Source organism: Giraffa tippelskirchi, chromosome 4 (genome assembly GCF_054371585.1).
Source record: "Giraffa tippelskirchi isolate mGirTip1 chromosome 4, T2T-mGirTip1v1.2.pri, whole genome shotgun sequence".
Lineage (NCBI taxonomy): Eukaryota > Metazoa > Chordata > Mammalia > Artiodactyla > Giraffidae > Giraffa > Giraffa tippelskirchi.
Genome location: NC_137278.1, coordinates 202,847,371 through 202,872,551, shown reverse-complemented (window position 1 = coordinate 202,872,551; position 25,181 = coordinate 202,847,371). Strand labels below are relative to the sequence as shown.

Sequence of the window (25,181 nt, the reverse complement as noted above, 5' to 3'; positions counted from 1 at the left end):
TGGAGACAAGCCTGCTCTCTGTACATACACTGGGCTGGACCAGAAGACCTCTTTAGACCCCTGAGAGGGGGACTGGAGAGAAGTCCCTGTGACTCTTTGTCCCTGACTTCCTCAGGGGTGCAAGGGAGGGAGGGGACCTCACTTTACTGAGGACCTGGTGTGTGCTCAGCACAGGGCTCTAGCACCTTAAGCTTCAGGGCAGAATTCTTTCCCCATCTGAAGTGGCGGCTCAGAGAGGTCAAGGTTGCACAGATGTGAGTGCCCAGGGGTGGGGTGCTCAAACTCAAGTCTTCTCACCTTCAGTTTGCTCATCCCCCAGCCTGGTGATCCCACGTGCTGCGAGGCCATGCAGTGTGTTAGGAACCAGGCTCGGGAGCCTTCCTGCCCGAGTTCAAAGCCAGGTCTGGCTCTTCCCAACCATGTGCCCTTGAGCAAGTCACTGCCCTCAGTCATCAGAGTTCTCCAGCCATTAACTGGGGATGCTAATAGCACCCGCTCCCAGGTTGGCATGAGGGTTGGGTCAGCCTATGGAGAGCACGTAGATCAGAGCCCAAGCCGGGCACACGGCCGGGTACTGATAAGCCTTGGCCAGCAGGATTAACATTTCCCTGCCAGGCAAACTCCTCTTCCTCCTCCTCACCGACTACTCTCCCAGGCCAAGCTGCCCTCTCCCTCCTTGGGAGCTTTTCTCATCCTCCAAGGTGAGGGACACTTACCCTCCTGTGCCTCCTCATGGCAGCCTGTGCCCCTCCTGAGCGTGGTGGGTGGCAGTGTCCTGCCAGGCCCCTGCCCACCTCCCAGGCCCAGCCCAGGGCTAGCCCTGGCGGGTCTACTGATGATAGAACGGGTGAGTCCACATCCATTTCCTCCACCCACGACTGCCGGCCACCTCCTCACCTCCCAGGACTTTGTGGAATCTTCCCTGACCTTCTGCTGCCTCATCTCACAGCTCAAGCTTTGGGCTCTGCAGACCTCCCCAGCCCTCCTCCCTCCACCCTTCAAGCACAGGATGGGGACTGTCCCTACAGTCTCTCCTCTGCCCTGCATACCTTCCGACCTCAGCCCGCCCTCCAGGAGCCTGGAGTCCTGACATCCCCTGCCCGCTGGCTGTGTGATCTTAGGCAAGGCCTTGCCCCTCTCTGAGCCCCAGGGATGTCAGGTCTAAAGGGAAGAGAAGAACCCACATCTCAGTGTGTTCCTTTGAGATTGAAAAGAGGGGGTGGGGAGCTCTTTGTAAACTGTAAAGGGTGTTGCACTTTAGAGATCTGTGTTAGTGGACGTTAGATGCTGGGTGGAATGGGATTGGAGTGGTGGGTGGCTTTGGGATATAACCCCATCGTAGGTTGGGTTAGAAAGCCCCTCCCTTCTCTCAGAAGACCTAAGTGGAAGGGAGGCTTGTGTCCTGTGGCCTTAGAGTCAGAAGACCTGGGGTATCTTCCGTTGAATCATCCATTCCTGATTGGCCTGAGGCCCTGCTTTGGGCCAAGACCGGTGCCAAGTACTGGGACCAGGTGACTCCACAGACTCTGTCCCCAAAGAGCTGAGAGCCTGATGGGCTAACAGTTCTGGAAACTCTTTCCCATCACCAGTGTGAACCAGGGAGCCAAACAAGGAGGCGTGACTGCTGTCAAGTGGGAGGGGGATGTAGGGGGGTCCTAGAGGGGGTCCCAGAGGAAGCAGCCGTTGCCCAGAGTGAACCTGAAGTGGTCAGAGTCTCCATCTCCCCCAGAACTCCCTGGTAAGGTCTCAAAAAGCCTCAGAGAGGAGGCAAATCAAGTCTTGAAAGAAACTGCCATAATTCAATCAGAAAAAATCCCATTAATTGAGTCAGAGAACCACTTAATTGAATTTCTTTCCAAATGCAGGCCTATTCAAAAAGTCAGTGAATCCAAATGCTGCTAAATTTAAAGTAAACTCCCAAATAATTTAATGAACGGGCCAGTCCAGTCAAATCCCTGATAAATCTAGCCCGGAGTCATTCCAGTCCTATGACTGCTCATGCAACCAGCTTATCCTTTTCTTTCATTTTTTTAAAAAAGAGTGTAGTTCAGGCAAACAATAGTCCACTTTGGTCAAATAACCAGAAAGTTCAGGATGAAGATGGCCGGCGCCAGTTAAATGAGAAATTCGTCACGCCTACTGGCCAGCTGGGGTGACATGGTGTGGGGACTGTCAGTGGGAGGGCGGGAGCCATAGATGTGAGCAGGATGTTGGCTGCCCCATGCACCCTAGCCTTGTGCCCTCAGGGAGTCTTTCTCCAGCTCTGAGCCTCAGTATTCACATCTGAAAAATGGGGAGAGAGCTGTGAGGATTAGAACAGGAAACCAAGGCGAGAGCACCCTTCTTCCCTTATTCCCTTCTTCACCCAGGGCATCGAAGGAGAGGAACCTGAAAATTCTGTTGACCCATGGAGTTTCCCTTTCTGTAAAATGGACTCTTAAATTTTTAATTTAATGTGGGTTTTGGAATGGAAAATATTTTCACATGAATCAAAATTCCAAAGTTACCAAGGAGGATACAGTAAAAGCCTCCCTCCCATGCCTTTTCCCACAGCCACCATTTCTTCTCCTGGAGAAGCCCCAGACAGCATCAGCCTCAAATATTGCCAGCCAGAGATACTCATATAATATACATAGAGAGACTTCCCTGACGGTCCTGTGATTAAGGCCCTGTGCTCTGACTGCAAGGGGGCTTGGGTTCGATCCCTGGACAAGGAACTAAGACCCCACACATCTCAAATCATGGCTAAAAAAAAGATGATGGATAGACAGAAAAAGCCAAATGCACATTCTTGCTCCTCCCTTTTTACATAATAACAAACTACATACTCTTCTCGGAAACTTGTTTTTTTTTTTTGTCCTACTGAACAATACTTCATGTATTAATAGATCTTTCCCCATTTGTGCATAAAAATACTTCCTCATTCATTTATATGACCTCATTATGGTCCATTGGATGAATGTTCTATGATCTATTTTGTTGTTAGAGTTGCTAAGTCATGACCGACTCTCTTGTCACCCATGGACTGTAGCCTGCCAGGCTCAGATCCTTATTGATGGACATAAATTTCCAACACACACACATTCACAGCTATAAACAACCCCCCCCCTTTTTTTTTCCACGTAGACCTTTTTAAAAGTCTTTATTGAATTTTTTGGAAGGACTGATGCAAAGTTGAAGCTCCAATACTTTGGCCACTTGATGCAAAGAACCAACTCATTGGAAAAGATTCCGACGCTGGGAAAGACTGAAGGCAAAAGGAGAAGGAGGTGGCAGAGGATCAGACGGTTAGATAGCATCACTGACTCAAAGGACATGAACTTGAGCAAACTCCGGGAGATAGTGGAGGACAGGGGAGCCTGGTTTACTGCAGTTTACGGGGTCACAAAGAGTGAGATTCAACTTAGCAACTGAACAACAACAATAACAATTGAATTTGTTACAATATTGCTTCTGTTTTAGGTTCTAATTATTTTGGCCTCCAAGCATGTAGGATCTTAGCTCTCCAATCAGGGATGGAACCCACACCTCCTGCGCTGGAAGGTGAAGTTTTAACCATTGGACCACCAGGAAAGTCCCCTAACAACCCTTTTCATAAGCTAATTCCCTCCTGTGTGACAATAGTAAGATAAATACCTGGATTTGGAATTCTGAGGGCAGAGGAAATGTGCAGCCATCATTTTGATGAGAGTCATCATTGCTCTCCTTTAGACTGTACTTGTTTGTTCTCCTAGGGATGAAGGGGTCTGTTTCCTCAGAGCCTTGTCATCAGTGTGTTAACAAAATTCTGTATCTTTCCCAACCTGATGGGTGAAGTGGAATCTCTGTGTAGCTTTAATTTGCATTTTTCTTAGTTTGAATGAGGCCGCCATCTTTTCTAAGTTTCTGAAATCTTTGCGTTTCTTTTTCTGTGAACAGTCTTTTCGTATCCTTGGTCGTTTTTATGTTATATTGTTTGTTTTTTTTTCTTATTGATTTCTAGGTGTTCTTTGTATATTAAAGAAAGGGTGATCTGTAAACATTTTTCTTCTGGAAACTTCCAGAGATAGTCCATGCACATAGAAGTAAAGACATATATATTACAATGAACACTTTGAACTAGAATTTGCTGGAGGTTCTTTTCACTCAATGGCCCAGGGGTCTGAGCTGGGGGGGTGGGATCCTTCCAGTCAGAACCTTAGAGCTGGAGCTGAGAATGAGGTTAGACTTTCTCCTTTCTGGGACAGAAGCTAATGACCTCCCAGGTCAAGTTCCAGCACGCTTCCTTAGGCCTTTGAGGGCAGGGGACCCTACCTGGGAACAGCAGCCAGGCTTCATGGTCCACTGAACACTCATCATCAGACTCCTGGTCCAGTGCTCTTTGCACTGTTCACTGTGTAATAACGTCTGCATACTCTCAGGATGCGACGGGCCAAGCCACACCCTCCCTCTATTCCCTCTTGCCCAGGGCAGACATTTGTGATCACACGTCCACAGTGAGGAATGGAGTTGTAGGCCACAGCCCAAATCACACCTCAGGCCTTATTCATAATGGTGGGCTCATTCTTCCGCCTTTACTCCCCACAACAAACTCCTACACATGCTTAAAGGCCCAGCTTTAGTGATGCTTCCTCTGGGGAGACTCCATGACTCTATGGTTCTTTTTGTTTTGTTCTGCTGCAACTGCACAGCTTGTGGGATCTCAGGTCCCTGAACCAGAATCAAACCCAGGCCCACAGCAGTGACAGCATCGAGTCTTAACCACTGGACCACCAGGGAAGTCCCATCTTTTGTTCTCTTTTTTCTTTCTTTAAAATTAAAAAAAATTTTCTCTATAGTTCTGATCACTTTGCCTATGCCTATATTTACCAGAGCAAGAAAAAACAGTGTTTTTTTTTTTTAATTTATGTATTTATTTATTTATGTTGAATTTTTTGGGGGGAATTGCCTGCCACATGGCATATGGGATCTTAGTTCCCAGAGCAGGGATCGAACCCATGTTCCCTGCGGTGGAAGCAAGGAGTCCTAACCACTGGACCACCAAGGAAGTCTAACACTGTTTTTTTTCCCATTTTTCTGTCTTGTAGTATCTCCTGAGACGGAGTACCAAATTTTACCAATGGCACAGTTTTGGGCCTTAGTTTCCTGATTTGAAAAGGAAGATCAGAATATAAACCCAACAAAGGATTGCTGAGAGGATTATGAGTCAGTTCATGCAAAATGCTCAGCACAGTGCCAGGCATATAGTAAGGGTCCAATATGTGGGAGCTATTGGTTATCACTAACCCTGTGACCTGCACGTACCACTTCTCCCAGCCTAGTTTCTCTATCTATAAACTGTAGCATGAACTAGCAGACCAAATTCATGATCATCAATGGATGCTAAAATCACTGGGTAAAAGCTTGATGGAGAACTCTAAAACAGAAGGATGAGATTAATGACTCCTAAAGTCACTGATCAACTTTAGCATTGCTAAATGGTGGAACACCCCAGCCTGTGGCTCCTTCTCTGATGCACTGGGAGGGATACAACATCATCCATGAAACATTCTTGAGAGCATCATTGAATCCAAATCAAATCAAGCCTCCAGGGACTTCCCTGGTGGTCCAGTGGTTAAGATTCTGTCTTCCGATGCAGGGGGCCTGGGTTCGATCCCTGGTTGGGGAACTAAGATCCCACATGCTATATGGCCAAAAACAAATAAATAAAAATTAATTAATGAAAAAAAATCAAGCCTTCAGTTTTTAGAATCTACATCTAATTACCAGTTTATGAGAAACATAGAGGATAGTGGAGCATGTTAAAAGACACCACAGGGATGCAGCCAACCAATTCTAGATGGTGGAAAACTTGGTCTGGACTATTATTCAGCCATGAAAAGGAATAAAGTATTGATTGATACATGTGGCCACATGGTGGAAACTTGAAAGCATGATGCCAAATGAAGCCAGACACAAAAGGTCGCATATCATGTGATCCCATTTATATAAAATAACCAAAGTAGGCAAAAGACAAAAGTGGCTGAGTGGTCACCAGGGGCTGGAGGAGGGCAGAAATGGGGAGTGACTGCTGGTGGGTGTGGGGTTTCTTTTTCTAGGATGATAAAAGTTTTGGGGGCTTAGATAAGGATAAAGTAGTAGTTGCAAAACCCTGTGAATCTACTGAAAGTCATCAGATTGTATACCTTCTAAATGGTGAATTTTATGTTATATGAATTATGCCTCAATGAAAGAAAGAGATTTAAAAGATTTATCCGTCATATATAATATGTGTGTCTTGTGTGGATCCTGATTCAAGCAAACCAACTATAAAAAGATATTTTGAAGATAAATTAGGGAAATTTGGACATGGACTACATATTAAATGATCTAACAAAATAAATGGTATTATTTTCAACAGATGTTATAATAGTTGTGTGTGTGCCTACGTTTTGTTTTTTAACAAAGTCCTTATCTGTTAGAGATAATTACCAAAGTATTTATAGATGAAATATGATCTCTGTATTCTTCTTTTAAAAAATGTGTGTGCTGTTGGGATTGACACATACATATTACTACATATAAAATAAGTAACTAATCAGTACCTACTGTATAGTACAGGGAACTCTACTCAGTACTCTGTAATGGCATGTATGGGAAAACACTTTTTTAAAAGAGTGGATATATCTATATACATATAACTGATTCACTTTGCTGTACACCTGAAACTAACACAACATTGTAAATCAGCTATATGCCAATAATTATTTTTTAATGTGGGAGGGTAGATAAAACAAGAATAAAAAATGTTGATATTTTTGAAAATTAGTATTGGGTATATGGGTTGATTATACTATATCCCCTCTACTTTTTAGATTATTTAAAATTTTCATAATAAAAGATAAGGTGGTGAAAGGATTGACTTTTCTTCTCTACATTTTGCTTACTCTCAATTTTCTGTAAAACATAGATGTTGCTTTTATAATCAGAAGAATACATTAAGGCTATACAATTAACTGAGGAGGCTGAAATATCTGACCTGTCAACCTCAGAGCTTGGTCTCCCAGAAGTTATGTCTGTGCCCCACCTCTCACCCCACCCCCAGGGTCCTACCAGTGTCACACTAGCCTTGAGGCTTCCTGGGTGGGAGGGAGAGACTACTAATTGCTTCTTCAGGACTATTGCAAGGATTGCATGAAAGGGGCTTATTCTAAATTATAGGAAGTGCTCAATTAATGGGAACTATTTAAGAGATAGAGGGACTTTATAGAAGTGAAATAATCCTATTAAATGAAAATACAGGAAACAAGGATAAAAAACAAGCTTCATTGTGCCCCTACCCAGAAATAACCACAGTGAGTTTTTTCTTTCAAGGTTCTTTCCCATGCAGGAAATTGTGTTTGGCTTTAAAGTACAACTAAGCCTGCTGTCACCATTCACTTACAGCCTGCTTTTATTCTCTTAATATTTTAACATATTTCCTTGTATGCTTAGCTGTTTGTAAACATAACTCTTAGACGGTTGCATAATATTCGATTGTGTGTTTGCACTGTTCACCTGAACTGGGTGTTGGACACTTGGACTAGTTCCAAGTTCACCACAATAAAGAATACCACAGGGGACATGTATGCCTGAATGACTTCCTCAAGATAGATTTCCAGAATGAAATCGCGGAGCCCAAGGGCCAGCACATTTTCAAGCACTTGGAGAGGTGAACCTAGTGGTCCTCTTGATTTTTGCCACCACTTTGCTAGAATTTTCAACACAGAACTTTCCCAAATATAAACAGGCTCTGATCATACAAAGAAGATGGAAACAGTTCTTAACTATGGGTGTCAGATGCCAGGTAATTTTCCCTGACACCCAAGGGCTGGAATCACACTTCTTGGCCATTCACGCACACCCTTAGCAGGAGATAGGGTCAAAGGGTAGTACAGAGAGGTGGGTAGGAAATGAAGAAAATACTCGGGGGGGAATCACAGGCTCCCCCTGTCCCTCCGATCATTCCTTACCCCAGTGATGTGAACCTGGAATCTGAGAACCCAGCAGTTCTGTGTAAGCAGAGGGATTTGGGGATGGTGGTGGGACCTCCTCTCTCAGTCCGCCCACCCCCGAGGGTCGCACTTTGGAGGCACCGCTGATGGATGGCTGGGGGTCCAGTCCGAATGAGGTGTGCGTGTCGGGGGAAGTGTCCGCAGCACCTCACCCGGCAAACGCGAGAATCACGAATCCCCGCGGCCCTGGAAGCGGGGGAGTGGCCGGGAAGTTGGGGGCGGGACCGATCTGGTGACGTCACGGCCCCGCCCCTGGCCGGCTCCCTCCTTCCTGCGCGCGGCGCCCTCGCGGAGTCCTCACCTGGAGGGACAGGTGTGCGCATCTCGCATCGGAGGCCAGCCCGCGAGTGTCAGGTGAGCGTCCGCAGGAGCTCCGACCGGGGGTGCTGAGAGGAGGGTCTAGGGTGGGAGTCCTCACTGGGCGCAGTAAAGAGCCTGGTCAAAGAGCGGAGCTGGTCCGTCGTATGAGGCGGTACTGGTTTCTCCCCAAACTCCTACCTGTCTCTTGTTTATAGTCACGTTGTATTGAAAACGTAGACTTTGGAGGGATTTGAAGGAGGGGAAGCTGACGAGGAAACAGCAGATTTCCAAATATTTCAACCACAAATTATTATTTTACACGATATCTTTTCTTTGTTGTAAAAGTAACAGACACTGACTGACTCTTTGGCAATTGGATAAAAGTAGGAAAGAAATCACCCATAGTACTAACACACAAGCAAAACAACTGTGGTTATTTTGATGTATTTCCTTTCAATCTTTTTTCTAGGTGCAATCATTGTAATGTAACTTTATCATACTGTATTTACAGTTTTTGTGTCTTCCCCTCTTAACATTGTGTCATATACATTTTCTTGTGTTGTTATTAGTCATTCCAGTATGTTTAATCATTATTTTTAATGGCTGCATAATGTTACATTTGAAGGATGGACCGTAGTTGGGTACCATTCTGAACACTTGGAGGAAGGATTAGAAGGGGAGACAGAGATGTATAATAGAAAGAACATGGGCTCTAGGTCAAGCAGGCCTGCAACAAGTGAATCTTGGGAAAGATCTTTGCTCTCTCTAAGCATCAGTTTCCACATCTGGGAAATGGCTGCATAAATCTGTTTCCCCAGGGTATTGTGAGGATTAAGTGAGCTAATTTATGTAGACAATCCCCATCTCCTACCCAGCTCCCATGATTCTGGCAGAAAAAGGGTCTACGTGTTTGTGAGTCTGGAGGAGGGATTTGGACCAGTGGAAACTGCTCAATGAGTGGAGTAGAGGAAGAGCTAGGGAGGGAGGATGGGTTCTTTGGAAAAATCCCAGAATGGAGAGGCCTCTGGGTCTGGGAACGTTGGGCATGGCCATCCACTCTGGGCCAGGCACAGACAGGGCTCCTAAGGCCCCGCTGGCAACCTCCAGCCTCACAACGGATTCATTGGTTCAACTCCTTGGGACGGCTTCTGGAAAGATTCAGAGTGAGCAGATTGTAAGAAAAGTAGAGTGGGCAGAGGTGGAGCTTAGTAGTCAACCCCTTGTACAGATAAGGAAACTGAGGCTTGAGCACAGGTGATTTGTTCAGGATCCACACAGGCAGCAGTAACAGAGTACATGTGGAGTCCCAGGCTCCTAATACCCTCAGGGGCCTCCACACCAGAGACTACTCAGTGTAGGAGGAGGAAGAGGTCAGGGCTGAGCCACCAGCTGCACTTATACCAGGCTAAGTTGTGCTCAGAGAAAACAGATGTCTCTGTTCTGCGAGCCTCCATTTTCTCATCTGTCAAATGGGGAGAATAACTCCTCACCTACCTACTGAGTACCCACTGCCAGGCCTGCCTATCCACAGCTAGCCAGGGCCTGCTTTCCACTTTCAGGGACATAGTCTGTCTCTGGTCATATACCCTCACCCTGAGCCCCTCATCTTCTTGACCTCTAGCCATCTTTGGGGGGGTGGGGGCTGGGAACTTGTCCGCTGCACTAGGCTGTGGCCGCACTTCAGTCAGAGTGGGAAACCCACACTCCCCGAATCGTCTGCTTCCTGAGCTGGGACGCTCTGTTCTGTGTTTCTAATTTGGCTCTCCTGTAATGTGCCCCGACAGCTGGCTCCCACTGGATGAGAAGGACTCTGAACCCTGACAGGAACTCCTGAGGACTAACAAAATCTTGTGCTGAGGGTCTACAATCCTCTGAGGCTCTCTCTTTTCTTTTTTCTTTTTTGGCCAAACTGTGGAGCTTTCGGGATCTTAGTTCCCTGATCAGGAATCAAACCTCCCGGTTCCCTGGCAGTAGAGACGCCGAGTCCTAACCACTGGACCATCAGGGAATTCCCCTGAGGCTGTCTGTTTCTGCCAGGCCTGTCACTCCAGGACACTAATGAGGGTGTCAGGCTCCCGTAGCAATTGAGTGTCTGGGATCTCTGATGTTCTGAAGCAGAATTGGGGAAGTCACCTTCCAATTCACAGATAAGAACTTGAGAACTAATACTTGTTGAGAGCCTCATTTGCCAGCCTCTTGTTTTAAGTGCTTTTGAGCCATACTAAGAAATTGTCACCTTCTTGTTCCCATTTTACAGATGGTGAAACTGAGGTACAGAGAAGTTAAATAAATTACCCACATGGAGCCAGGATTCAATCCTGGGCATGCTAACTCAAGCGTTTGTTCCCATTACTGCTGCCTTTTTAGCCTAAAATGGTGTCTGATTTGATGCACACCTGTTTTTCCAAATACATATCCGTTGTCATCTTCTGCCTGGACCATCAGGGCTTTTGGGGATGTAGATATCCTGCTGCCGTCCTGTTGATGTCCTTAACCCTGGTCACACTGATTTCTAATGACTCATTCTGGGTTCTGAGTCTCCTGCAACTGACACACTCTATCAGAGCGGGGCCCATCCCAAGGCGAAGACCAAGCCTGGCTCTGCTTCCTGGAACTGAGTTGGTAATAAGTGCACATATCAATATGTGTCAGGCTCTGGCTACAGACTTTTGGTCCATCACCTCTTTTAATCCACTTGAGTGCTATTACCACACCAATCCCTAAGATGATGAAATGAGTCTTAGGAAGGTTCTATAAACTCACCCAGCCACATAGCCCGGAAGTAGCTGATTGAGCACTTGAATACAACTAGTTAAAGCAGGGTCTCTACCATCACTGCCTCTCAAGTGAGAACTCATTACAAGGATTCTAAACACTAATGTAGACTTTGGCTGCATACCCAGTCTGTACAGATAATTTTGAACATGCCTTTTGTATTTAAATGTATGTCTGTTTGTTATAACTTAAGTGTGTGTGTGTATATATATATATTCTCTGTGTTAATACGTGTGTGTATGCTGTGCACACTGTATCTTCAGTCGTGTCTAACTCTTTGCGACCCTATGGACTGTAGCCCGCCAGGCTCCTTTGTCCATGGGATTCTCCAGGCAAGAATACTGGAGTGGGTTGCCCTCCTCCAGGGGATTTTCCTGACCCAGGGATCGAACCTGTGTCTCCTGAAGCTCCTGATTTGCCAGCAGGTTCTTTACTGCTAAGCCACAGGGGAAGCCCCGATGTTCGCATTATAAAACAAAAATTAGAGTAGAATACTTAGGGAATTCCCTGGCGATTCAGTGATTAGGACTTCACGCTTTTTTTTTTTTTTTTTTTAGGACTTCACGCTTTCATTGCTGAGGGCTTGCGTTCAATTGCTGGGTCAGGGAACTAAGATCCCACAAGCCACCCAGCATGGCCAAAAATAAATAAATAAATAAATAAATAAAAATAAAATAGAATATTTAGAAGGCTAAGGTGAATAAGAATACAAATTGTTTTTTCTCTTCCCACACCCCAGTGGATCACTGCATGAACAGGTGTATACTTTGGACATAACCACCTTAGCGGGCCCTAGAATCCCCTGGATGTTTCCAGAGTGGGTGAGCAGCCTCATTCAGTGGGGGCCTGAGATACATGAGCAGTTCCAAGTTGGCCCAAGAAAGACAAAGACAGACTGGGGCCCAGTCCCCAAGGCAGGGTGAGGCTCCAGGATGGGCCTTTATGAACACTGGGGCAGATTCTCCTGGGCTCTCTCAGCCTCGAATTTTGAGCTGTAAAACAGGTGGAGCCATCTCCAGCTCCCAGGATTGTAGAATTCAACTAGGTTCAATCATGAGTGCCTAGTGCAGCCGCCGGCACGTTGTCTATCCAATAAATGTCAGTTTGCTAGTTCAACTCCTCCCTTTTCTTTTCACCCAAGTGTAAAACTTGAAGCTGCTCTGAGCTAACAGTGGATAAATCCCCTATTTAGCTGTTTTGGATTGGAGACCCTGCTGATCTCCACCTTCCTTTTCAACCTTCTCCCCAGAGGGAGAGGGATCCTGGGTGCCATTTGACTGGTCTCCCCACAGTGGCTCCCCAACCCCCAAATATCTGAGGTTCCTTCCATAGGGTATTCACTTGGGCTGTTCTTTTTTAGCTTCTGTCTCCTCGCCACCCTCAAATTCTACCCACTTTCAAGTCCCACCTCCCCCCACCCTTCCCACTGGCAACTCCCGAGTCACTGAAAGGGCTGGGGCTTAGTGTGCTTAGAAGGGGACTCAGGGACTTGTCTGGATGCTGTATGTGTGCAGCACCTCACTTGAAGTTAAGAAAACCCAGGTCGTACATCTCATAGAACGCCCCAGTGGAGGGCGAGGGGCGGCTGGCCACCATTTGGCACCTCTGCCGACCGCAGGCCACGTAGATCTGTCTGGCATTGTTAGTCCATCTTTTTTCTTCGGTATACCTAGACTTCCCCCGGCAGATTGTCAACTCCTGGCACACATTGTCCAGTGAGCATCTCTTAGGCCCTGTGAGAAGTTGGCATTAGGAAATGTTTGTGGACAGACATGTGACACAGTGAAGAGATGATGAGTCGCAGCAACTATGCTGAGTTGAGAAATGTTGTGGGAATTGGGATTATTAGCCGTGGCAATCATCGTAATTCCCGTGGCCTGGCTAATGAGTGGTTGTGTATCCTGGGGACAGGATTCCTTGGATTCCCAGAGGATGGAAGGTGCAAGTTTTGGAGAGTGTCAACAGCAGTGTGAACAAGGGAGGTTGTGCCTTGTTCAGAGGGGCCAGGTGAGCCCAGAGTGGCGGCCAGGGGACAGGCTGAGTTGTCGGAAGGAAGTGGATGGGGGTGGGGGGCGGGGCCAGAGGCAGGGTGATGTGGTCCTTTGGTGATGCTAGGGTATTTTTAGTGCTCACTGTGCCTTTGGGACACGTGGCAGACATTCCTAACTCCTCTGGGAGTTGATTTCCCTTAAGAAGACAGCAGCATAGGAAATGCTGAGAGAGGGTGTGCCCCCGCCGAAGGGCGGGCAAGAGCCCACCACAAGAAGGCAGGGAGAGGGTGAGGAGAAACCACAGGCCTGTCCCTGAGGGGTGGCTGTCAGGCAACATCTGGCCCAGGGATGGAAAGTGCCCGGTCCCGCCTCCACCCCCACGACCACACACCCGGGCAGAGTTCGCTCATTGCACAAGTATTTATGGACACCCAATACCAACTGAGAGCCTACAGGAGCAGCTACAGAAGGGGTTCTTTCTCTAGGAGATTATGTTCACGAGCATTAAAAATAAACAAGCTAACGTGTTCAGCTTCTAGCAAGTTCCATAAAGACAATAAAGTCAGCATGATCCAGCAAAGAGAGCTGGAGGACAAGGCGGCCTGCTTTAGATTGTGTGATCAAGGAAGGCCTCCATGAGGAGGTGACTTTTGAGTTGGGTGTTGAAGCACGAGTAGGAGGCAGTCATTGAAGACCTGGGTGGGGGAGATCATTGTAGGCAGAAGGAGCAGAGGGTGAGGGGCCCTGAGGTATGACAAAAGGAAAGACAAGGGGGCAAGAGGTTCAGGGTGAGACCTGAAAGGCAAGTCGGGGCCAGATCGTGGCAGGCCTGGGAGAGAACGTGGATTTCACGCCGCTAGAAGGAGCTGTGATGTATTTTCAGTAGCAGAGGGACATGACTTCAGCATTAACAGACCAGTGTAGTGTCCAAGTAATTCAAGCCAGATTCAGAACACAGTTGGGAGGCAAAGCTGACAGGAAGTGCACGTGTTTTGAATATGAGGGTGGTGATGGGAAGAGAACCCTTTCCCACTAGGCCCAGATGTGTGTGACCTCAGGTCTTTCTTAACAGAGTGCCCGGATGTGGAGTGTGTAGGCCATTCCCCATCCAGTCCAGCCTTGAGTTTACGGACAGGAAGACTGAAGAAAGAGCCTTACAGGTCTCCTTGTCCAACTCTCTGGAGAGGGGCTGTGAATTCTCCAAGGTCCCACTGAAATTCAGGCCTCCTGGCCCCAGTCCAGGCCTCTTGCTGCCCTGCCCTGCTGCCTCTTGGCTGAAGCTGGCAGAGGAGGGAGGAATCACTGCCGGAATGACCTGACTAGTCATGACGATGTGGTGAGGTCACCCAGAAGAAGCGTGGCAAAGCAGTGGAACCTGGAGAGGCAGGCCAGGGCAGGGCAGCACTGTGGGAGCAGCCAGGGGGTGAGAGGGACATCCTGGAAGGGTCTGGGGCAAAGAGCCAGGGTGAATGGAATGAGGCAGCATTTTCAGGCTAGCATGCCTGAGGACAACCTCTGAGAGCAGAGCCTATGTGGGGCACTGACCCTCGGGGGTCTTGGGAAAGATACAAGTAGGAAGACCCCAGATAAACTTCTCCTAGAACCAAGAACACAGGTGTAGACAGAGACTGGGCAGGGCCAGTGGCTCACCGGGGCCCAAGTAGGCCTGCATCCTTCCAGCCCACCCACCCCAAAGGGACTGGTGGCGGCCCCTCCAAGGGGAGGTAAGGTTAGGAAAGAAGAAGGAATCCAGGACAGGCCTATGTTCGCTCCCTAACTGCTCCTCAGAGCAATCAATAGCATCAGCATCTTCCTCTTATTCGGGGCTTTTTCCACACCAAGGTGTTTCTGTGCATGCCCATCTGTATTATCTCCACTTTACAAATGAAGCTCAGACAGTTGAAGGAATTTTCCAGGATCACACTCAAAAGTACCAAAGTCAGCTTTTTAACCACTGTGGGCTACTGTCTCAGACTTTCTCCATGACCTTGAGCAAGACTCCCCGAGCCCCAGGCTCTCTGCCTGTGAAATGATGCAGTTGGAGTAAATGAGCCCAATGAGGCCCCCTGTCTCTCCACTGGGTCCCAGAATTGATTCTCCGGTAGAAGGGCTTAGCCGTCTGATGGAGGGGGCCAAGGTCCTGTCCCGGAGCTGTGTTCTCCACCAGCCTGGGCGAGGTGGTTAAGAGCATAGGCTCTGCCAGGTCACTATCTCTGCGGAGGATACACGTGAAGATTGAATGCAGGTAAACAGGGCTCAGGGAGGGCCTGGCACACAGTAGGGGCTCAGTAAGTGATAGCTCTTAGTGTATTCTCAGAGCTAGTGAAGGCTTGTCCTTTGGCAATCCAACCATTCACTCCTTCAGCACGTATTTGTTTAATCCCTCCTGTGTGCTGGAAGGACATTAGTCTTGATACTGGTGACCTAGTGATGCCCCCAAAGAGCTTTAACTTCCTGCTTTCTGATATTGCAGTGGGGGAGGCAGACCAAAAAAAAAAAAAATCACACAAATACCACATAGAATAAGGTAGATAGTGATAAGTGCCAGGACTCACTGGGAAAGACCCTGATGCTGGGAAAGATTGAGGGCAGGTGGAGAAGAGGGCGACAGAGGGTGAGATGGTTGGATGGCATCACTGATTCGATGGACATGAGTCTGACCGAGCTCTGGGAGATGGTGAAGGACAGGGAAGCCTGGTGTGCTGCAGTCCATGGGATCGCAAAGAGTCGGATGCGACTTAGCGACTGAACAACAAAGTGCCAGGAAACAAAACGAAGCAGAAGAGGAGAGGGAGAGGGAGGCAGTGTCTGGAGGCGGGTGGAGGTTGGGGGGTGGATCTTACATCAGGACTGGAAGGCCTCTCTGTGAAAGGGATGTGAGGGTCCTGACCTGAGCGAGGGAGGTTGATCCCTGAGGGAAACATGTCCTTGGCAGCCAGAGAGCCAGGCCTGAGATCCTGAGGCTTTGGGACGGCCTTGGGGGACAGATTGTGTATGGTCATTTTTTTTTCATGGTTTCTTTTAAATTCATTTTTAAAAAATAATTTTATTTATTTATTTTTATTGTTGGATGTGCTGGGTCTTCCTTGCTGTGTGGGCTTTTCTCTAGTTGCAGAGAGTGAAGGTTAGTCTCTGGTTGCGGTACGCGGGCTTCTCATTGCAGTGACTTCTCTTGTAGAGCACAGGGACATCTGGGCTTCAGTAGTTGCGGCTCCCTGGCTCTAGAGCACAGGCTCAAAAGTTGTGGTGCACGGGCTTAGTTGCTCTGCGGCATGTGGGATCTTCCCAGGTCAGGGGTCAAACTGTGTCTCCTTCATTGGCAGGTGTATTCTTTACCATTGAGCCGCCAGAGAAGCCCCCATAATTCACTTTTTCAATATCTTCTTGGCCACACAGCACAGCATGTGGGATTTCAGTTCCCTGGCCAGGGATTAAACCCTCCTCCCTTGCATTGCAAGCCCTTAAGTCTTAACCACTGGACCCCCAGGGAAGTCCTATGTAGGGTCATTTTAAGGACCCTCCCTGCTGCGTGGTAAATCTACAGTGCCCTCCCCTTGCCCCAAGATTCAGGTTGCAGGTGCCTTGGGGGTAATACTGAAATCTTTCTTCTTGTCATTGGGCACCATAAGCTTCCCAGCCCAGTGCTCTGGGTTACCAGAAAAATCGGTTCTAGCTGTCAGGAATGGCTGCCCCTGACCCAGTAAAGAGGAGCTGAAACCCAGAGCTGGACCCAGTGATTAGCTCTTCACTGACACCCATTGTCCCAGGCCTGACTGCATCTTCTGGGTGGGTGGGTTGGTGAGGGGTGGGTATATAGAGAGGGGGTTAGGGGAACTCCAGCCTGACACCCTTGGGCTTTAAAGTTGGGAGTTAAGTCCTGGGGGGAATCACTGAGAATCCAGTCTGGAACCCAGCCTCAGGCCCAGAGGCTGCTAGATAGAACTAACAGTTTTCCTTCCCTTTGAATCACCTCCCCACCTTGGCTGGGTTTTTCATCCTCCGTTTTCTCCTGAGAGCTGAGCGACAAAATTCTTTAACACACATGGGTGGTGTCAGAGGGGAGAAGGAAGGAGAACTTGGGCCCACAGAACAGATAATTGGAAGGGGGTTTGGGGAGCATTCTTCCAAGGGAGAGACTGGGTGGGGACAGGGGTGGAGGGAGAGGCTGGGGGCAGGCCTTGAGGCAAGGAGTGGGTCTGAAGACTGGTTGACCAGGATCGACAGTGGTGTGTGCGTGTGGAGGGGAGTCAGTTACAAGTTTTGGAATGGGAGGGGACATGTGACAAGACTGGGAGGGGAAGCTGAGACATCTAACTGTTAATGTGTGTGTGTGTTAGTCAGTCATGTCCGACTCTTGACAACCCCACGGACTGTAGCCCGCCAGGCTCCTCTGTCCATGGGATTCTCAGGCAAGAATACTGGAGAGGGTTGCCATTTACTTCTCCAGGGGATCTTCCTGACCCAGGGATTAAACCTGCGTCTCCTGCATTACAGGCAGATGCTTTACTGTCTGAGCTACTGGGGAAGCCCCTAGTTAATGTGTATCTGGAGACAAAGGTGAGGAGCCTCAGATTTCTCTCTGAACCAGGGAAAGGACAGAGGAGGATTCCATCTCCTCTATTGAGGATTGAGAGGATTAAATGAGATAGTAGGTGCTGGTGGGGGGCGGGGGATTATCAGTCCCTTCCTGGAGAGAGGGGGCTGGGAAACAGGGCTATGTAGGAAGCATGGGATGGTTGGCAGGGATGGAGAGGACAGTGGTGTATCCGCTCTGCTTAGTAGTGCCAGGGGAGGCCCTCTGCCTGGGGACCCAGGCCTGGCACCTTGTCTTACTCAGGAGAACCTGCAGTCACAGGCAGGGTTGGCCTCCCTGGACTCTGGAAGCAGGATTCAGGGTTGATGAGATTGGGTTGGAAACAGATGACAAAGGAAGGGCCTTGGTAGCCAAGCCTGGTGGCCGGCTTCTAGGACAGGTCACACTTGGGGGCCTCCAGGAGATGAGGGAATCATTAAAACGGGCAAAACAAAGCTGACATGAGGAAACCAGGGCCCTTGAGCTGTGACCCACGTGGGTGGCTGCTGCCCAGCCCAGCTAAGTGTGGCCAGGGCCCAGGGTGAGTTTGGGCCCAGAGTGGCAGTTCTCCCAGTACTTCAAGAGAAGTAGGGAATACAGACCTGTCATCTAAAATCCTTCCATTTAAAAACTCTGGGAATCAGTTAACAAAGCAAAAGAAATAACAACAAAAAGCACCACGCAGGCTAGTCAAAGCCTACCACTTTTGGCCAGTGACCCTCTCCTCTGGCAAAAGTGGCACTGAGGGCAGGTCTCCAGTTGAAATGCCCCAGACCTCTCCTGGAAGACTCGTCCTCACTCTCCTGCTCTTGGAAGCGAGATCGTGAGAGACTCAGTTTCCCAGGGCCCGAAGGGAGAACAGACATCTTGGGCTGTGTGGCCCTGGGCCAACCCCTTCCCCTCTCTGGACTGTGGTTTCCTAGGCTCTGAAAGAACCCAGTCTGTGGGGCTCCTGCCAGTTTGGAGACTGTGTGACTAAGTCCTCAGGCTCGAAGGAAGATGCGATTATTATTGACGTCGCTCTTCCCACCAACCATGCTTCTGGGATTGGATGCAGCGCACTCCAGCACTTTGTGTGTCCACAGCCAGAGTTGCGTGCATGAATGGTTGTGTGTCATAATTTGGAGCTTTGCATGGTACAGTGTAAATATCATTGTGTTAATAACTCTAGCCTGGAACCTTTCATCCCCTGCTCTGGAAGCCAATAGAAAGCCTTAATTAATTCTTGGTGACCTGGGGAGGGGTGCAGGTGAGGAAACCTGAGCCCAGAGCTGGGTGGCAACTTGGCTAAATGTGCACCACTTGGGCGACCCTGACTCAAGTGTTGGTTCCAGGGCAGGGAAGGCAGGAACAAACCAGTGCCAGGCCGCTCCTGTGTGGAGTCCAGTCATTAAACGTGTGAGGACAGGATTGAGTTTGAGCTCTGTGCCCACGGGTTTGAGCTGCTGGAAGAGGAAGAAGAGAGAAGAGAAAGGTCGCTTTTGATTTTTTCCATGGAGGGGAGAAAGCAGCACAGCCTTGGCTACCTCTCTGAGTCTTCTGTCAATGTCCCTCCATCTCTTGCTGTCTTGTCAAATAGTTGGCCCCTGAGTCAACCTGGCCTGCATGCTCAGCAGCTCTCAGAGCCCCGAGGCGGAGCGAGCCCTCAACTCTCTAAACAATCTCCTTTTGCAGTAACTCACATAAACACCGGCCTTCGGAGGGGCCCACTGCTAGGGTGTGAGAGGAGACAGAACCCGGCAGAGGGGCTAGAAGACTCCAGCTTTGGGGGCGCCTCCTCCTCCCACCCCCACCCAGGTTTTTCCACCTGTGCTCCCCACTGGATCAGTGGTGTCCATGTTTGTGTGCGCTTCCCAGCCCCACACGGAAGACCCCATTCCTGGAAGGCGCTCCTCGCGAGGCTGGGGGCGGGGGACCGTGTTTCCCTGCTGAGGGCCCCCACCGTCCCCAGGAGCAGGCGGGGCGCGGGCCCTTTAAATCCTCCGGGGCGGCGGCGGCGGGTCGGGGATGACATCAGCGGGCGGGCCCGGGGCTCAATGGGAGCCGACGGGAGCGCGCGCCGGGCGGGAGCGCGCGAGCCGGCGGCGGGGGCGGTCGGGCTGGAGGGCCCGGAGGAGGGAGGCGGCGGCTGCGGCGGCGGCGGAGTTGAGAGCCAGAGCCTGAACCCGGCCGGGGCGAGCGGAGCGGAGCGCGGCGGCGCGGCGGCGGCGGCGGCGGCGGCTGGGCCGGGAGAGGCTGGCGCGGCGGGCGGCTCTGCAAATCCTCCGGCATCCACCCCGGCGGGCCGCCCCCGCCTGCGGCAGCCCCCCGAGCAGCGGCCCGGCACCGGCGCCTTCCCGGCGGGGTAAATATTGGGGGGCCGCGGGCCGGCTGAGGGGCGCAAACCTGGGGGGAAACTGGGCTCCCTCCGCCTCTTTGTTTTTGCGCGAGAGGGAGGGGGGGAGAGGGCGGACACACGCGCGTTCGCACTCGGGTATGGGGGGGCTGCCCGGGCGCCGCCCGCTCGGCCCGGCGAGGACAAAGGCGCGGCTGGGGACGAGGAGGAGAGGAGGGTGACTATTTTGCAGGCTTGCCCAGGGGACCCCCCCCAGCCCCCAGTCCGGCTCGCCTCTATCTCTCCAGCTGGACCCTTCAAGGCCCCGGCCGGCCGAGGCGGCCACCCCTGGCTGCGATTTGAGGACGCTGACGGAGGAGGGGGGTCCGGGACTGGGGTGCCGGGGACACCCGATTCTGTTGATTCGGGATTCTCGGCCAAACCCTGGGCTTCGGTAGGCTTCGCCAGCCCATCAGTAGCGCCCCCCACCCCTCCGCTCCTGGCTCGGGTGCTCCAGACCTGGGGGTCAGCAAGGCTGCTCCCGCGTGTTGGATGGGGATGCTTGGGGGCCCTGGGGTGATGGGGTGTGTGATCACCCAGCCACCGACTCTTGTTTTTCTTTGTGGAGAGAAAGAAAGGGGTGGGGGTTATTTTATCAGATCGGATTCTCCCATTTCTGCGTGTGAGAAATCCATGTTTTGCAAGTCCCCGTGGAAGAGAAAACTATGTTTGTGGCCGGGTGTCTTTAGAGAGTGGATTCCCAAGCTCTTCACACCCAAACTCAAAGTGGGGTGAGCCCCCTCCCCAACTTTTTCTCTTAGTTTTCTTGCATATATTTTTGGATCAGCCTTCCTCGGGGAGAAGGATTTGGGGACAGGGCCAGGGGATCCCTAGTGTCTTAAGTTGCACCCGTTCAATAAATGCCTGTGTCTGGGGCTCCTTTGGCTGGCTGGCTGGGATGTCCCTCCAATTTTTATTTTAATGATCCAGGGAGGGAGGTGGGCAGGGAGTAAGAAAACTGCCCATGTGCCATTCAGCTTGGTAGTTTGTCTCATTTTTCTTAACCAGTTGAAACTCTGGAATCTTCACGTCCGCCTTTTTTATCCCCTTCATTTATTCCAGCGCCGCCCCCCCTCTTCCCCCCAAAAAGAAGCAGCAAAGAACTGGAAAGCCTCTCCCATTCCCGCCTCAAGTCTTTCTGCTCTCTGGGAGGCTTTTGGGGGGACAGTGCTGGGACAGTCTAGGCTCTCCTTGGGGCCCTGGCCCCTGGGGTTTAGGAGCATCAGTGGCGGGTCTGGGTGGTAGCACAGAGCTGGTTGGGCAGTGGGGGGTGGGTTGCCTGCAGGGCTAGTGGTTTGCACCCTCTCTTCCCTTCTCTGCCGACAGCCGAGTGAGTGGGGAGGGGCTGGGGGGGTCATGTGCAGTGTATTTATGTAAGACACCCAGACGGGAGGGCACGGGTATTTATATAACCCGGCGTGGGTATTTATGTAATATAGGATGCGGGTGTATTTATGTTCCTTTCCGAACCTGCGGCTTTCCCGGCTGCCATGTGTGGTCTCTGAATTGGCGTTGGCGGAAAATGGACTTGGGGGGTGGTGTTTGTGTGTGTACATACCCGCGTCCACCCCCCCCCCACCCCGCCACCGCTCCCCCCCACCCCTCGTGCCCTCCCCACAGCAGGGCTCCCGGTACATGTCTGCGTTTCTTTCTTCCTTTGAAGTGTCCACACAAGACGATGTGTGTGTGAGGTGTGTGGCGGGTGAGTTTCCCGCAATTGTGAAGTGGGTTCTCCTGGCTGCCCTGGCACCTCCGCTGAGGCTGGCCGGGGCATGTGGGCAGAGGCCCTTGGTGGAGAGCCCAGAGTTTGGCCGGCACGGGGTGGAGGCTCCTTCCTTGTGACCACTGCTGAAGGGCTAGCGGCGGCTCCCTGGGAACTGGCACTGGGGTGGACGTCTCTCCAGGGCAGGAGCTGTCGGCTCTTCGCCTCCATCCTGAGGGGCAGAGCCTGACCACGACCTCGGGGAAGAAAGCTCTCCTCCCACCTCCCCTCCCAGGTGGGTCTAGCTTTCCCGGTAGTCCTTGGCGTGGGGAAAGGGCTGAGACTCTGTGCTGTTTTTCCCCTTCCTGTGTGGCCTCCTGGCCCTGGCATGAGCAGGTGGGAGGTCACCACGTAGGGCAGCAGGAGCCCTGTCTGGGCCTTAGGGGAGGAGACTTGCTGCTGGAGGAGAGGTGGGCAGGTGGCGTGACCTCCCTGGGCCTGAGTTCCCTGTCTATAGAGAGCGGCCCGTCTTACTAGTTGTCTACACTGGCTGTCTTGTAGACACTCTGTGATCTTAGGGGACCCCCCTACACAACCCTCTCCTTATTTCATAGGCCCCCCAGAGCAAGACCTCACCTCCCAGCCTTGGAGTTTCCTCCCCTCCTGGCCAGAACCTCAAGAGTGCCCAGACCGTTGCCCCAGGCCAGAGCAGAGGGGTCCCTCCCAGGGTGGTCCCTGCTGTTCGGAGAGCTTGGGAGAGCTTGGGAGAGCTTGGACACCCAGCGTGGGGCACAGCAGGGAGGGAAGTGCTCAGATCGGCACTTTCCCCCCAGACCTCCTCCCACCCCACAGAAGCTGACGGGCAGCTCAAAACTTGGCTTTGGTCCCCTTGGTTGCTCTGCAGGGCTCCCTTAGGAGACCCTCCTAGTCTTGAAGAAAGCCAGCCCCAAACTGTCTTGTCTATCCATAGAAGGCCGTGCAAACAGTCCTGTTGTGGTTCTTGGTGTCGCGAGGTCGAGAGAGGGAGAAGACCGGAAGCTGGATGTTCTGGGGGCCCCTTTCCGACCTTCCCCTTGAGTTGGGGAGACCTCTCTTTGGAGGGCCCACTGCAAACTTGCAGAGTCTACCTCTGGGAAGACCCATCCAGGCTGTGGAGACCTGGCCTTCGGTTTTTGGTGCTAGAAGCCTGGGGTGGGAATGGGGTCACCGGTACCCCATCATTTCCAAGTTCTAAGGGGGCTGAGGAACTCCTTTGGGGACCCTCTGTTCTCTCTGTCCTCCTGTCCCTGGAGGTTGGAATTAGCTGGTGGTTGCCATGGCAGCAGCCCCAAGGTGATCAGCTTCTGCATCTGCCCTCCCCATCACCCCCTCTGTCCTTGATTTTCCTTTCAGGGTCTTTGCCCATTGTGATTAGCCTGCCCTGAGAGGCTCCTATTGGAGGGTCCCCAAATGCATGTCCCCCGAGGAACTGCTTGCTTTGCTGTTTCCTCCTGCACCCTGTCTCCAACCCCCTTCTGCTTGGCTACACTGACACCTATTCTGATAGCCTCACCACCTGGGGAGGCCATTGGGCTACCTGACACGTGGTTGCCCTCAGGCAAAGTGAGGCCAAATCCCTTCCAGGCCAGTGGGAGGGAGATGGCGGTGTCCCGAGTTTTCTTGTGGCTTTGCTGGACCTTTTTGGTGGGGGAGGGGTGGGGTCTGTGGGCTCACCCCCTTCCCAGCCCCCTTCCTCTCTGACCCCGTGTTTCTGCTTCCCTCCGCAGGAACGAACCATGGAGCTACGTGTGGGGAACAAGTACCGCCTGGGCCGGAAGATCGGGAGCGGGTCCTTCGGAGACATCTACCTAGGTGAGTGTTTCTGGCTCCAGCTCAGTGGGGTCTGGAGCCCCAGGGACAGCCCTGGGGACGCGGAGGAAAGATGCCAAGATTTCTCGCTCTGAATCTAGAACATGACTCTGGTACTGTGTTTTGGTTGTTTTGTCCCAGAACCATCTCAGGTGGGGAGGGAAGCCACAGGCTGGGGGTGAGGTAGGCCGAGGGACTCCTCTTCAGTCAGGGCAGGAGGGTGGGCGTCCAGGATGTCAGTGCTGCCATCCGGGCTGCGGGAGGTATTTTTAACTCTCGGTTTCTAGATGCAGATGACCTGGGTTTCCAGCTGGGCGTGGGAAAGCCCAGGCTGGGTTAGCACCCCTGTCTTGTCTCCTGGGAAAAAGGATGCTGGTGGACAGAAGTGGCCTGGGCCACTGTTGCTTCCCCCCGCTAGGTCTGCCCCGCCCTGTGGTCTGGCCGCCTGGAATTCAGCCCAGGAAGACTTTGGAATGATGCAGGCTCCCCACTAACCGCGGGGGCGGGGGCGAGGGGGGGTGGTCTTAACTTTTTAGAATCTCTCTCCCCGGATGTGCTTCCTGTTGAAACGCTGAGCGTGGTCTCGTGTTGTTGATTAAGTAAATCACTGACATCTCACCCCTGTCCTTGACCCCGGAGAATGCCACTTTCTCAGCGGCCCTGGATCGGGGTTTTGGGGGGGTAGGCGCAGTCAGGAGGCGCGGCCCTTCCTTGGCAGTTGTTGGTTCAGAGGGAGAGACTGTGTTGGTTGATCGGCAGTGGGAGTTGTTAGAGCAAGGTGGCAGCCCCCGGCGTTTCTCCCTGTCGCTGTCCCTGTGCTCTTGGCAGCATCTGTGCCTCTGTTTCCCTCCTGGAAAAAAGAGTCGTCGGTCAGTTCTGTCCTGAACAGAGGAAGCCAACAGGTCAGTGTACCTGGCATGTTGCTTCAGACCTCAGAGGGTTTCTCTTAGCCAGTGGTCTGGGTCCCTGCCCTCTTGGGGTATGAGATCTGCTTCTCAGTGAGCCACTGCTTCCCCATCAGGGGCGGGGGAGACATGTATGCCCATGTTCTTCGGGCAGTATTTGTGCTGGGAGCCCTTTGCACATGTGGTCTCTGCTCACAGCAGCCTCTGGGGACAATGCCGAGCTGTTCCCACTTTACAGATCGAGACAGGGTGGAATGGTCAGGTTGGCCACCAAGACCTCTCCAAAACTAGAAAAGACAAGGCATTCCCTAGTGATCCAGGGGTTAGGACTCTGCTTCACTATCAAGGGTGCAGTTTTGATCCCTGCTCAGGGCACTAAGATCCCGTGGGCCAAGTGGTGTGGCCAAAAAAGAAAAGAAAAGAAAAAAACTAGAAAAGGCAGCCTTTCTACCCACAGCCGTCCAAGGAGTGAGAGTGTGGAGGACAGAACGTGGGAGGGAGCCGTCAGACCTGGCTTGGTGCGGTCGGTGAGGTTTGTGCGATGCAGCAGGTTTGTGTGATGCTGCCGCCTGGCCGACCAAGGACTTCCAGGAGGCACATAGGGGAAAGCGTAGACTGGCAAGTGCCAGCCGGATGTGCACGTCATGGTCAGGCACCTAGTAGGCACCTCCTGTAAACACCGCAGAGCCCAGGGCAGAGGG

The 25,181-nt window shown here is 51.4% G+C and overlaps 1 protein-coding gene across 17 annotated transcripts in view; it reads left to right on the top strand.

The window, feature by feature from the left end:
• Window positions 1-8,276: 8,276 nt before the first annotated feature.
• The window catches only part of CSNK1E (casein kinase 1 epsilon), a 36,449-nt gene continuing 19,544 nt past the window's right edge, over window positions 8,277-25,181 (top strand). For 8 of the 17 annotated variants that reach the window (XM_081483994.1, XM_081483990.1, XM_081483989.1 and 5 more), the window contains exons 1-2: window positions 19,717-19,995; window positions 23,494-23,578. In XM_081483994.1, coding sequence (XP_081340120.1) covers window positions 23,503-23,578 — 76 coding nt within the window. In that variant the 5' untranslated portion in view covers window positions 19,717-19,995; window positions 23,494-23,502. Of the gene's footprint in view, window positions 8,367-19,716; window positions 19,996-20,152; window positions 20,204-21,087; window positions 22,023-23,493; window positions 23,579-25,181 lie in introns of those variants that run through there. The other 9 variants (XM_081483991.1, XM_081483997.1, XM_081483985.1 and 6 more) reach the window with 5 other exon arrangements.